Genomic DNA, 13,131 nt, shown 5'->3' with positions numbered 1-13,131 from the left:
GTCTTCTTTTTATTTTTTTGCTTTAAGTGAAGGTCTGGTAAAATTAAACCCCAGGAAAAATATGGTCAAGCCTTGCAGCACCCTAAATAATTCAATGTAATAGCCTTGCTACCGCCAGTTTCGGTTTCGTTTCTACTGTGTTGTGACGTCATGGCTCTGTAGTATGCGGTAACATGGAAGCGGAACATTGAAATGTTTTTATACTTGCTCCGGCTCGCTCGGGTCATCCGCTATGCTGCTACATCGGCCCTCACAGTGAGTAGCAGGATATGAGTTGACCAAGCTAGCCGGGGCTAGTGTCAAAACATTGCAATGTCCTGGTCCCACATGATTGCATACTACCGAGTCGCAACAGAGCAGAAAGGAAACCAAAATTGACTGTAGAAAAGGTAATATATTAAGGAGCTTACGATGCTCTGAGGCCTGTCACTTATTTTTTTCTAGGGTTTAGAAGTCTAAGACCTTCATTTAATGCAAAAAAAAAAAATAGCCAGAAGTATCATGCCAGTGCCCAAGTGGTCAGGTGTAATCCAAAGTTCCCCCCCACTACTGCGTGCCTCATACTCATATTGGAGTTTCGGCACCTAAATAAAGAACTTGATTTTTTTTTTTTTTTAAGATTTTCCTTGCTGGCCTTGATGTGTTGCAGGCAAATACCAACGAGGCTGTGCGTGACAAGGTGCTGGAGCTGGTTCAGGCCTGGGCCCACGCATTTCGCAACGATCCCAACTACAGGGCTGTACAGGACACATTGAACCTGATGAAAATGGAAGGTGAGGCAGTGACACAACATTGCTGTGCTTGCTTTGCCGAATCATTTGCTTTTCGTTTGCTTAGCGCAGAATTAATTTTTATTTTGTACTTTAGAAGTGGTCCAGCAAATAATTCTGGAGAGTTATTTGGCTTCAGAGAGATAAGATGGTGAAAGTTTCTTTTCTTTCTTTTTCATCTTTTACTAACGAAAATACTATGAAAATATGGGCTTCAAGCACCATATGTCAAATATTTTACTGTTTGTCTATTAGTAAGAAGACTAGTGAGGAGAGAAAAGCTAGCTGAGAAAGCTAAGAAAAAAAGACTTATTACTAGATACTTGCAGAAAACTGGGTAGCTTGTAAAAGAAACTGTGAGAGCTCTCCAGATTTCCCTTGTTCTTGGTTGGCTTACAGTTCGGTATTTGAAGCAGCAGGTTGAACTAATTGTAGTAACCCTGCATATCTGGATGTAATGACATAATTGGATTGGAAAAAATTGGATTTTGTTGTTGAAGCGTCCAATTCGCAAAAAATGTCATACATGTCATACACACTCCTGGAGGTAGCCTTGGTTCTTTTTGATGTCTGTGCATAGTCTGCGTGTCATTCAGAAATGACTAGGTTAGCCAAGTAGCATTTGCTGTTCTGGTTATTGGCAGGTTATTGCCATGGTTAACCTTTACCTGCAATTTGCGTGCTTGCACTGCGAAGTACTGTTGAGCAAACGATCAAGTTTATGATTTTGTTTTTCATCCAGGGTACAAGTTCCCATACTTGAAAGAGAGCGATGCCATGTTCTTGGCTGACCAGGCGCCAGAGTGGGCTGATGGCGACTGCTGTCATCGGTGCCGCGTTCAGTTCTCGCTTGTCCAGAGAAAGGTGCCTAATTGTTATATCACTCATTGTCTTGACCAACTACACTTGCATACCTGCGAACTCTCGTAATTGTTTTTTTACAGTTTATGAATTTGGGTGGGTGCTACAATTGTACAACTGTTGCATCAAATTTGTCAATAAAAAAAATGGAATTCATTACAAAAAGGTTCGAAGGTGTTGGAAGGTGTTTTTTGACTTCTTGCAAGCGCAAGAAGCCAAAATCACCCGCAGTACAAAGCCAAAAGCGCCTCCCGCCCGGTAGGGCGCCAATGCGTGAGCGGTAGTATATAGTCGCGCGGGAGCGAACTAGCGCTAAAACAAACCATGCAACGAAAATCGAGAGAGGGAGGTGCGTGAAAAAAATTCCCTTTATTCCCACATAGTGGCCGCACATGACAGGAAAAAAAAAGTTAGGAAATTGGCGTGCTTTCTAAACGTACAGACAGCACCGTAAATATACGGCATCGACCATTTTTGGATTTGTTCGCTGCGCCATATATTTACGTCATTGACCCTTAGACGGTTAGGACGCCATATGCCAGAGGGGTACTCATTTTGAACAAGTTTATTCACAGCAAATTGGCAACAGCAAAGCTGCTGCAAAAGTCTCTCTGATATGAAAACAATGCGTTACTTGTTGGTCTCTGCTTTTCTGTGTTTGCTGCTACTCGTGCGCTGCGTCCAAAGGTAGACCATCATTAATGAATGCTTAAGTATTTCTGAAAAGGGGTGCACTTTGGGCAAACTTTAAAATATTGGATGCTGGGCCTCCCTTCATTGTGCCTGCAGTATTTTTTCTGATTAAGTTAATGTTCACAGTTTAACAGGCATGCATTGCCGTGGCTCGCCGTGAATTCATTCTGGTGGCTGTACAAGCAGGGGCTGAATACAAGAACACTTGTCTTCAAGCACGTTAACAGAATTTCAGGCGGTCAAAACCTTCAGTGGCTATTGTGGCTCATTGTGCAGATTTTGGGACATAAAGCCCCACAAATGATAAATGTTGAATATAAAGGGCTAACCTGTGAGAGGTTGTGTTGCTCTGGCTTTGCATTTCTTCAGTGTGTGCCCTGTTGAAACCATTAGTGCTAAACTGGCATCCCCATTTGTTCCGCAGCACCACTGCCGCAACTGTGGCCAGATCTTCTGCCAGAAGTGTTCCTCGCAAAACGCGCCCATCCCTCGATTCGGCATCGAGAAAGAAGTGCGCGTCTGCGAGGCCTGCTTTGAGAAGCTGTCTGCGTGAGTGCCGTCCTCCTTTTGTTGGGGGTGGGCTTTTTTGTTTGTTTTTGTTTCTTTCCGTGCTTCACTGCTGGGCCAATTTATGATCACCCAAACTGGTCTATCCGAGCGTTCCTGCAACTTGGGACACACTGGGGCCATCGGAGCATGCATACAACTTAGACACGGTGGGGCCGAGATAGCTACAACCGCACAAAGCCAGCAGGTAATGAAGCCAGGGGAAAGCATAAGGAAAAGAAACAGCTTCTTTTAGCTGATATCTGAATAGTACAGTGCAGTCCACTTATAACGATATCGAGAAAGACGAAAAATATGATCGTTATAACCGATGATCGCTATATCTGGACTGCAGTTACCAAAAAAATTAAACGCGTTTGCGCTCTTTACCTTTGCAGCTCTGAACTCGGATTCGCTACTTGCTCTAAAGAATAGATGATGTATATACAGTAGGCCGTGAAAAACAAACTTTATTTCTAGCACCAATGACCGTGTCAAGGATTAGGCGCGCCGAAATAGTCTGAAATCTGCACTTGCTTTTGCGGCAGCTTCAGCTTCACAACCGCGGTGTGCATGGATTCCAGCTGCTGCGCGAACACTGGCGGCAATCCTTTAGCATGCATAAAATCAATGAAGGAGTCGATCGACGACAGTGCACTTTGCGTGGACATCGTGGCCGGGGTCAAGGAGCCACTGTCGATCTCGTCACTGTCGCTGATGCCGTCGCCACCGTCGCACAACTTTGCGTCTGTCGAGACAGCACATCTTCGGCGATCGCCTCGTCGGTGACCTCATCGCAGAACGAGGCAGCACTGTCTGCAGTCAAAAACTCCTCCTTCGACACACCACCTGTGTCACCAGTAGGAACGAGCTCCCAGAGCTCGGTTATGTCAGCGACTTCCACAGGGTCGGTCTCAGCGGGTTGGGGAAGTTCGTCCTTACGCACAAAGCCCGCCTTCTTTAAGCCATTGGTGATGAACCACTGGTAAAGCGCCTCTTCAACATCGGCGTACAAAGGGTCTCTAGCCCCTTTTCCGCTGATCGGAATGGCCGCTGATAGCTCCTGCCTTCACAATCGCGGTGCTCCCGGTTTTCAAGATGGTTGATATCGTTAACTGGACGAGCTCATACTTCTTCACGAGGGCGCTCACCTTGAAGCCGCATCGACAGTCCTGCAAAATATCCATCTTCGTGTCAAGCGACACAGCTTTGCGCTTTGTCGGCGCCATCTTTGAACTGGGTTGAACCGTTGGTTGCACGCTGCTTCGGTGGCGTCAGCCTGCTATCGCAAGAGAGACGCGGGACGGGCGCCACCGCGCCGCTTTGCTTGTCGCTTCTTTTTTTCTTTCTCTCTCTTTCGGAGCGACTGTGGCCGACGCGCATGAAGCAGCTAGCGCCATCTTGTGGCGCGCTGCGCCAACGTTGGCTGCGCCTACTCGTGCGCGGGCGGGGCGAGACGCGCTGCGCGGTAATGGCGGCAGATACGAACTTACGGAGGTAAACATCGCCTCGTCTCGACATCGTTCGTTTCAGGGAACTAAGCAACGCAAACGTTACGATTATTTGGCACGGAAAACGCCGTCCAGACTGCAAAATTTTGATCGTTATATCCGATATGCGGTGAATAACCTATCGTTATAAATGGTTTTTTTCCCCATAGACCTAATGCATAATATGACACTCTCATGTCGACCCATCGTTATAACCGATATATCGTTATATGTGGTATCGTTATAAGTGGACTGCACTGTATAACAAGCAAAAAACAAATGACAGTTTACGAAGATACACCTTGTAGCCGGTGGGAGCTCAACCTATGTCTCCCGCATTAATCACACCCCGGCTCCCACTCTCTCCACTTTCTTGGATGTTTTGCACACGCATACAGGACCAGCCCTGGGAGTTGTTGTCCTGCGCCACTGATGGCCATGGCAGCAGATGTGGAACACCCCTTTCACCACAGATGTTGTGTGGTATGCGAGCTTGGGAGCAGGAACTGGCCAATAAAGCCTCGCATGTTACCTCGTGGCACCAAGGCTGCCAAAGTCGATGCACATTGTTATCACTTGGTCAGGTTCTCGCTCGGTGGGCCATGGTGATGAGCAGGAAACTGGTGCACTGGATCTAGTGGCCATGGGAGTTGCACTATCCAGTGTAAAGTCCCTGGTTTTGCACCCTACTAGGGACATCCCTTGCGTTCTTGGTTGGTTCAGGATGCCACACGCCTGCGCGTTGTCATTTCGGCATTCAAGGGGTGCCCTGTGACACCTTTACTTCAAAACTGAGAATGCATTGAAGTGAGTGTGATGCCTTTCATTGAATATGTACGTTCACTTTAAAATTTTGGGAACGATCCTAATAATGGCGGAGGCCTTGTGCCGAGCTGGTAAGCCCAGTCGTGCGCATGCAACCCAAAGGAAGTGTCTCCAACCAAAACCAAACAGCCATACTCCCTTGTTTGTTAGTGGCGCATGCTATATGTATACAGATGAGTGCCACCTGTGGCATCGTGCGGGAGCCAGACAAGAACTCGTAACACAGCAGGAGATATAAAGAGAAGAATGTTTGTTTTCCCCCATCCCCCTTCAATGCAATGTTTTCTCTCATCTGGGGCGATGCTGATGTCAATTCATTTGCCCCCTTTCTTCCTTTTCGTTCTTTAGTAGTGCACTTCTTTTAACCACCCTTCAAGGCTGGCATCTGACGAAAGTGCTGGACACCGACAAAGGGCTAGACCGTGTGTCTATCCTCCCACCCTTGTCTGTCTTACGCATTACCTTTTTTCCTAGGCATTACGAACCAACTGGCCCAACAAACGTTTCATTGAGTGACAAACGAGTGGTGACGGGACAGGTGGGAAGCGTTTGCAAGTGTCGCTTCCACATTTGCCGATAGGTTGGAGTGCAAGGCCTTTCGCTCGGGAGTAAATCGCGATCACAATCGCCCAACGGCTGCTGTCTGTGGCTGTGCTGTCTGGCTGTCTCACTGGTTTATGACGTCATACATGGTGCACGGCAGAGTGGACCTCGAAACCTGCTGGAGCGATTGAGCAACGTTTTACGAGAGATTGGGGTCTTCAACGTGAAGGCACTGGAATTATACAGTCTACGCTCATTACAACGGACCTTTCGGATATAACGAACCATATTTCAACTTTAGTTTGCTCTACCTATCTTATTAATGCAATGAAGTTCGCTTTACTCGGCTGCAGCGGATGAAATTAGTGGCAATTTTTGTCAAAATTGGGCGTATAAAACGGTCTTTCACCGTGTCTACACGGGCTTACAACTGACTGGCGAGGGTCAGCCGATGATTGCATCTCAGTATCACTTGCACAAGGGAGGAAGGGGGGGCGGCAGCATGCGGTCTTCTTTCGCGCATTAGGCACTAGGGGAGGCGAGGAAGAGGGGGCGGTTCTACTTTGGCTGCTGCTGCAGCTTATGGCACGGCCGTATGGGCGGCATATCTTGAAAGTGATCTGCAATGTGGACAAAGTGCACCCAGTGCCAGTAGCTTCGTATGCAAAGTGTTTTCAATGTTTAGTTCGTGTTGAAGTGAGAGACAGCACGAAGGTCAATTCGCTCACTACTGCTGCTGCACTTCCTCACTCCCAACGTTTTGACAGCAACTTTCTGCCGTCATTGAGGGAGGTGGGTTTATGTTTACCTGTGTGCGCGTGACACTGTGCTTGTTAATTTAGCTAGTAAGCAAATGTTTGCAACTTTATACGGCCGATAAAGCTACTATCCTTACTTCGCATAGCTGTCTACTAATATGCTATGGCAATCGATGCTTCGCCTCTCTGGTGAAACTGCAACTTCTTTTTTGTTTGTTTTTGTTACTTTAAACGTTCGTCACTCACTCTTTGCAATAACTTTGTTACACATCATGACCAAAGTTTTGGAAGTGAGGCGTTTCGGATATCACGGACTTTGGATAAAACAGTTCATTTTTTGTCGGATTGTCAGGGTCTGTTGTAACGAGAGTCGACTGCATTTGGCTCGCAGGCCTCCTGGTAGGCGTTGTCTAGGGATTGCAAACATTCTTCTTAACTGTGCTAAAGAAAGAAAAGGTGGTGCAATGCCCCTTTGAGAGAGCACTGGGTAATCCAAGGTCAGTCGTGTCCATTGCCATCATGCAACCAGTTGTGACCGTTGGGTGCCTTATGTAACAAACTGCCTAGCACCATTCTTATTATGACATTTGTGTACAGCCGCCCTAGCATCTCTTGATGCAAGTATGTACCTGCCATGATGTCTCGCTAGATGTGGCATTCTGTGACAAAGCACGAGGCTGTGCATACAATTTCTGGCCACGGCAGCCACATTTCGATGGGGGCGCATTGCAAAAAAATGCCTTGTGTACTTAGGTGCATGTTGGATAAACTCAGGTGGTTGAAATTAATTATTAATTTAAAGTTAAATCAAAATTAAAAAACAAATATATTTTGTGGTACTGAGGACATTGTTAATGAGGATTGTTATTCAGAAAAGTTCGGTATTTTGAAGTTCGTAGTACTGAAACTATTTTTACATTGGAATTGTAAGCAATCAGCAGGGGGAAACTAAAAAGTTTGTTAATGTCTTTGTTCCTGATGAAGTCGTTACACAAAATTCTTTATCCCGTTTTCAGGCGCACCTGCAATCATGACTCAACCGCACATAGTTTATTTGCTCCTTTCTTCATGCATTCTGTTCTTTTGCCATTTAGAATTCAAGCGTCGGCATGATTGCTTGAACTGTATGTTTGTATGAATGTACTTGTATGTTCCCACCCTGCTAAGACCTCGTAAAAGATTGCAGTATCTTAATAAATAAAATGTCATGCTCTTGGTAATGAGGCTTCACTGCATTGTTTCAAGAATAAGAGTACTAGTTCCCATAATGTGCTTTCTTAGAGCATGTAGTGTAGATCGCTTATACATAGTCGAACCTCAATATAAAGAATTATCGCATGTACTAACATAGTAAATCTAAAATGTTTCATGTCAATATCAGCAGGCAGCTGATATAGTATGCCAATAGTTACTACTGGATATAGCAAAGGCACTTCCGTGTTGTAATGTTATAACACAAGACGATTTATGTTACAACGAAATTTTTTTTTATAATGAGCATCAACTGGTACTCTTATGCTTTATCCCTAAATTGAGTTTCATGGATTCCTCTGCTCTTCCCGACAGCGCAAGCAAGGGTCAGCCGGCTAAGGTATCTCAAAAAGGAAGCGGTTCCGAGCAGTCCTCGCCGAGCCAGACCTCCTCCGCGGTAAGTGGCACTCTAGTCTTGGCAACACATTCCCTAAAGGGGACCAAATCCTAGGGTAGTTCTAATGTAGTTGCAAAATGTCTTGGCTGCAAAGGGTTACTGCTCCGTAAATAACCTCCTGCGACATATTTCCCAAACACATTTAGGCGTTGACTGAGTGATAAGATGTGAAGAAGTGTCCTTCACCACTTGAGTGACACCAGACTGTGTAGCGCCAAGGTCGACACAGACTTAGGAAGACACTCGCACATCACTTTCTTACAACTGGATCCTCATGATGATAATGCAAAAGGGTTTTATGTACAAAAGTATGACAGAAACTCAAACTGAAAACCGCAAAAGCAGTCTTAACTGCAGCAGCAACAACAGCATCAAGAGTGACGAAAGTGCCTTCTGCATACAAGTAGAGTGGCGGTTTGATGGTTGGTTTCAATAGTTGCCATATCTTCTTTCTGTTCTTTCTGCATTGCAAGATGCATGCCTCTGCCAGCATGCCGCGATGCTCTGCGTAGCAGCAGATCAACGTGTCACACTTCCTTCTGCATTCTTTCCTTGTTCTTACTTTATTTTTATTTTGTTCTCAATGGGCTCAAACTGGCTAGAGCCAGCTTCAGGTTCATGACCTGCTGCACAGGCTCAGTTTGCGTTTATGCATCACACCCCATACCCACCGTGGTTTCTGCAGCACATGGTGTTTAGTATGCGAGTGTCAGGTTGTTGTTAAGGGTGCGCAAATAATAGTATATTGAGACCGAATCGGATGCAGTAGAACCTCGTTCATACATTCTGGGGAAAAAATGAAAAAATTCGTACTAACTGGAAAAATGTGCGAACCGAAGTCACTAAAAAAGTTCAGACTCCACCGACGACCAAACCTGGGTGACCCAGCACGCTCGTGAAGCGGTGGCGAGGCAAGCCCTCGACGTCCCCTCATGGGAGGCTTAGGCCCAGCCATCATAAAGTGCTGGTTGTACAATAAAAGTTTATTTCTCCTCCTCGGCTGTGGTAGACATCTATGTAATGCAAAGCATTGCACAAATCGTTGCAACACGACACTCACTCAGGTGATGGAGCCCGAGCGGTCAGAGATGTGCATTGTTTTCCTATTGGGGGTGAGCTCCACCACTGGAAAAGCTGGCGCCCCCGTCGGCGTGACGTGGTATGTGGGACCACGTGGACGCAGCGGCCGCGTCGGCTGCTTTGGAAGCGCCGAAGCGAGCCAAGAACGAAAGTTTAAAGTCCCACCTGCGCTGCGGTTGTGATTAAGTGAGGAAGTTCTCCCACTTTGAGTGTGTGCCTGACAACACTTGAAAGCCCTACAATAGATAGTGGCTGCCTTTGAAGGCGTCCAACATGGTAGGCTACTGCTCGGTGCCGCAGTGCCGGACGCACACAACAGAGCCAGGTGTCAGCCTTCATCCGTTCCCGCAGAACAAGAAGCTGCGTGAAGCTTGAATCGCAAAACTTAGAACCGGCAAGCAGCCATCGGCTACAACTCGGGTGTGCTGCAAGCACTTCCGTGAGGAAGATTTCTGATACAGCATCGGGGCTGCGATGTTTGGTGAGCAGCAGAAAATGCGCACTAAGGCGCTTGCCCACTCGTACTGCCCGGATAATGTCATGAAGCTTTGGTCTATGATCTTCTTGATGCTAGATACTGGCAAGTTCACTGTAATGGAAAGGGAACGGTAAAAAACGCATTAAAAAAGGCATGGCATATGCTCATGCTTGTGTAGCACCAAGCTGTGAAATTTCTCACTGAGAAGACCTATGAGCATGCAGAGCGATGCAACTTATGAAATAATTATATTGAAACATCCAAGAAGAAGAAGAAAAAACATTGAATTGTCACAACGAGACATTACAAGTCGCCGTCGTAGGCATCAAAGTCTCTAGCTATAACGAAATTATTTTTTGATAGCTCTGAGAGTGCCCTTGCAGCAACGGTTGCTTGTGTGCCGTCAAGTGATCACATGCTGCGGCCTAAAGCTCACGGCACGGTACGAAAGGGAAACATTGTGCTAAGACGCGCAGTTGGTCACTGCAAAGCCGTGCGATCACTGCCTTGAGGCTTCATTGTTATGCTCCATTTGGTTATACATACAGCCCTCTATAAGAAAATATTTCACATAGTCCACTCTCTGCGATTGCCTACCTTTCACGCAAGAAGTCTGTTCGGGTGACTCTATCGCGGCGTGGCACGTGCTGTGAAACAGGCAGGTAAAGATTCTTATCGCGGTAGGGTTGGCAGCAATAGCTGTGATTGCGACGTGCAATGACCCGCAGGGAGGTTTGCTGGTACCAGAAGAGTGAGTGCGTACCAGCATTTTCCGGTGACATAGGTGGGCGTCTACTGCTCTCTATCACTTGTGCCTCAGGCCTTTTCTTGGTCATATGAGATCGAGGGGCCAAAAAACATATACAATCGCAGTTTGGCAATGTACGGAACGATGGTGCCGAAAGTGTTTTCCGGGGACGTATCAACTGGTAAAAAAAAGAAGTGTAATTGCATTGGGGCATTTTTTTGTGTTCTCAGTCGCGAACATTGGTGCCGGGAAATTGCACAAAACAGGGTTGTACTAACGAGGTTCTGCTGTATGAATTGAATAGTGCCAGAGTCGAATAGAATATGGAATACTTTTCTAATAGTTCTAAAGTAGTGAGCAGCCGTTTTCACGTTTAATACAAAGCAATGTTCACACCTTAGTATTTATAACATAAGCAAGTATCTGTCATTACAGTGCACATTATGAAGCATTGTTTTTTTTATTAGAAGCACAAATAGAGAACTCGGAACAAATAAGCGGCTCATACGCATACGCAAGATTTTTCAGAGAAATAAAATGATCGCTGTATAGCCGGTAAAAGGTCAGGCTCTATAAGCCACATAGCCTGCTCCACTACCTAAGTTCTCGTGTTTTATGCCTTACTATGCCTGTGGGGATGAAATTTGTCATATTTTTGGTCCAATTTTATATCTTATTGTGTACAGTTGATGTTATGAATTATCCAAAACCATATGAAAAATATTCGTACTTAATTCGAAGACTGAATCGAATAGGGCACTATTCGATTCATTATTCAAAAGTTTTGAATATTCACACAAGCGTCTAGCTCTCCTTTCTTTTTTTTCTTTTCCTGCTGGCATCATTTTACTCACATTTATTGTACGCCTAGGTCACAAATAAGTTGGCTTCTAGGACATGTTTGCGCAAACTGTCTGCTGTGGCCCTCGGATCTCCTCGGCATAAAGTAAGACGAGCTCTTTCTTTTATATGCCGCAGCCTGCCGGTGGCAAATCTGAGCAGGAATTGCAGGAGGAGGAAGAGCTTCAGCTGGCGCTGGCACTCTCCAAGAGTGAAGTGGAAACCAACCAGCGTTCCACTGTGAGTAGTTGTGGCAGCAGCAATAGGACATGTGGTGGTGGTGGCGGTAGTAGTAGTCGTGAAAGAACGCTAGGAGCAGGAGCTGGCTGTAGTGGCAGCAGTATGAGTTGTGGCGAAGTAGCAGCAGCAAGTAGTAAAAGTGCTGGGTAAGTTAACTGTGGAAGCAGAAGTAGTAGGGGGCTACTAGCAGTACTGTAGCAGGAGTTGGATGTAGGGAAGTGGTTGGAGTAGTGGGTGAGCAGAATGATGAAGAGTTGCGGGATTGCGCTGTGCTAGTTACGGGACTGGGAATAGTTAGTGATGGGGTTGTAGTGCCGGGGCAGTAGTAGTAAGAGTGGGAGTAGTACGAGGTAATCATAGTGGAAGCAGAAGTAGTAGGGGGCTACTAGCAGTACTGTAGCAAGAGTTGGATGTAGGGGAGTGGTTGGAGTAGTGGGTGAGCAGAATGATGAAGAGTTGCGGGATTGCGTTGTGCTAGTTGCGGGACTGGGAATAGTTAGGGACGGGTTTGGAGTGCGTGCCGGGGCAGTAGTAGTAGTAGTAGTAGTAAGAGTGGGAGTAGTACGAGGTAATCATAGGGGCAGTAATAGCATCAAGGGGTAAGCAGTAGTAGCAGCAGTAGTGGGAGTAGCACGAGGTAATCATAGGGGCAGTAATAGCATCAAGGGGTAAGCAGTACTAAGAGCAGAGTCGTAGTACTAGTATCATCTGTAAGTAGTTAGTAGTAGAAGTACCAGCAAGTTGTCATTGTAGTAGTACAGTAACAAGTCGTACTTGTAGTAGGAGTGTCAGGAGAGGGTAGGAGCAAGAACAAGTAGTAATCAAAAATGAGGGTTAAGTGACTTGGGGACACTTCAAAGCTTTTTTTTTAAGGGAGAAGACTTCTGCATACATGTGTGACAGCCTCCACGACCCTAACACCTGAATATTACAGCGGCATGGCAAGATCACTGTTGCTAAATATAATAATAATAATAATAATAATCCGAGTCCCCTGCAGGCCGAAGACCTTTCCCAGCAATCTCCAACTATTCCTGTCATGTATCTACCGAACTCATCTTACGCCTGCCGATATTTTTTTACTGTCATTTCGTCTCATCATCTGCTGTCCAACTGCATGTTTTCCTTCCTCTGGCACCAGTTTTCTTACACTGGTGGATGATTATCTCTTCTGCACGTTGCATGCACTGCCTATATCTACTTGTTCCTCTAATCTCACCTAGAACATCACTTACCTGCATTTGAACCATACCTTTTACTACCATATCTCTATCCCTCAATCTTACGCACATTCAACCAAATGGCTTGTTTTACTTTTGTGTGCACTTTCTGTGGTAGTGGAAATAACAGAGTGGTTGGCGAAAAAAAAAAAGAGTAACACTCGCATATTTATCATCCTCAGATTTAGAGTAGTGAAATTCATTTTTTGCAGCTCTGCCAAGAGCGCAGGCCTTATTAGTCGCAATGTCAGTGGCTGGGAGGGAAGGGGGTGTAGGACACGTAAATGTTGAAAATAGCTTCCAGGCTGCTTTTTCTTTCTTTTTTTTAAATTGGAAGCTGCCAATGCCTAAGTATCCCCTAGTTTTTTTTTTGCACTGTAGAGGCGTGATT

The 13,131-nt window shown here is 45.8% G+C and overlaps 1 protein-coding gene across 2 annotated transcripts in view; it reads left to right on the top strand.

The window, feature by feature from the left end:
• The window catches only part of Hrs (Hepatocyte growth factor regulated tyrosine kinase substrate), a 34,036-nt gene that overhangs the window by 2,247 nt on the left and 18,658 nt on the right, over window positions 1–13,131 (top strand). The window contains exons 5-9 of one of the 2 annotated variants that reach the window (XM_050176697.2): window positions 650–773; window positions 1,513–1,634; window positions 2,749–2,873; window positions 8,053–8,134; window positions 11,419–11,520. In XM_050176697.2, coding sequence (XP_050032654.1) covers window positions 650–773; window positions 1,513–1,634; window positions 2,749–2,873; window positions 8,053–8,134; window positions 11,419–11,520 — 555 coding nt within the window. The remainder of the gene's footprint in view (window positions 1–649; window positions 774–1,512; window positions 1,635–2,748; window positions 2,874–8,052; window positions 8,135–11,418; window positions 11,521–13,131) is intronic. The other variant, XM_050176698.2, reaches the window with a different exon arrangement.

This window comes from Dermacentor andersoni, chromosome 8, assembly GCF_023375885.2.
Source record: "Dermacentor andersoni chromosome 8, qqDerAnde1_hic_scaffold, whole genome shotgun sequence".
NCBI classification, from domain to species: Eukaryota; Metazoa; Arthropoda; class Arachnida; order Ixodida; family Ixodidae; genus Dermacentor; species Dermacentor andersoni.
This window is presented reverse-complemented; position numbering and strand designations above follow the sequence as displayed.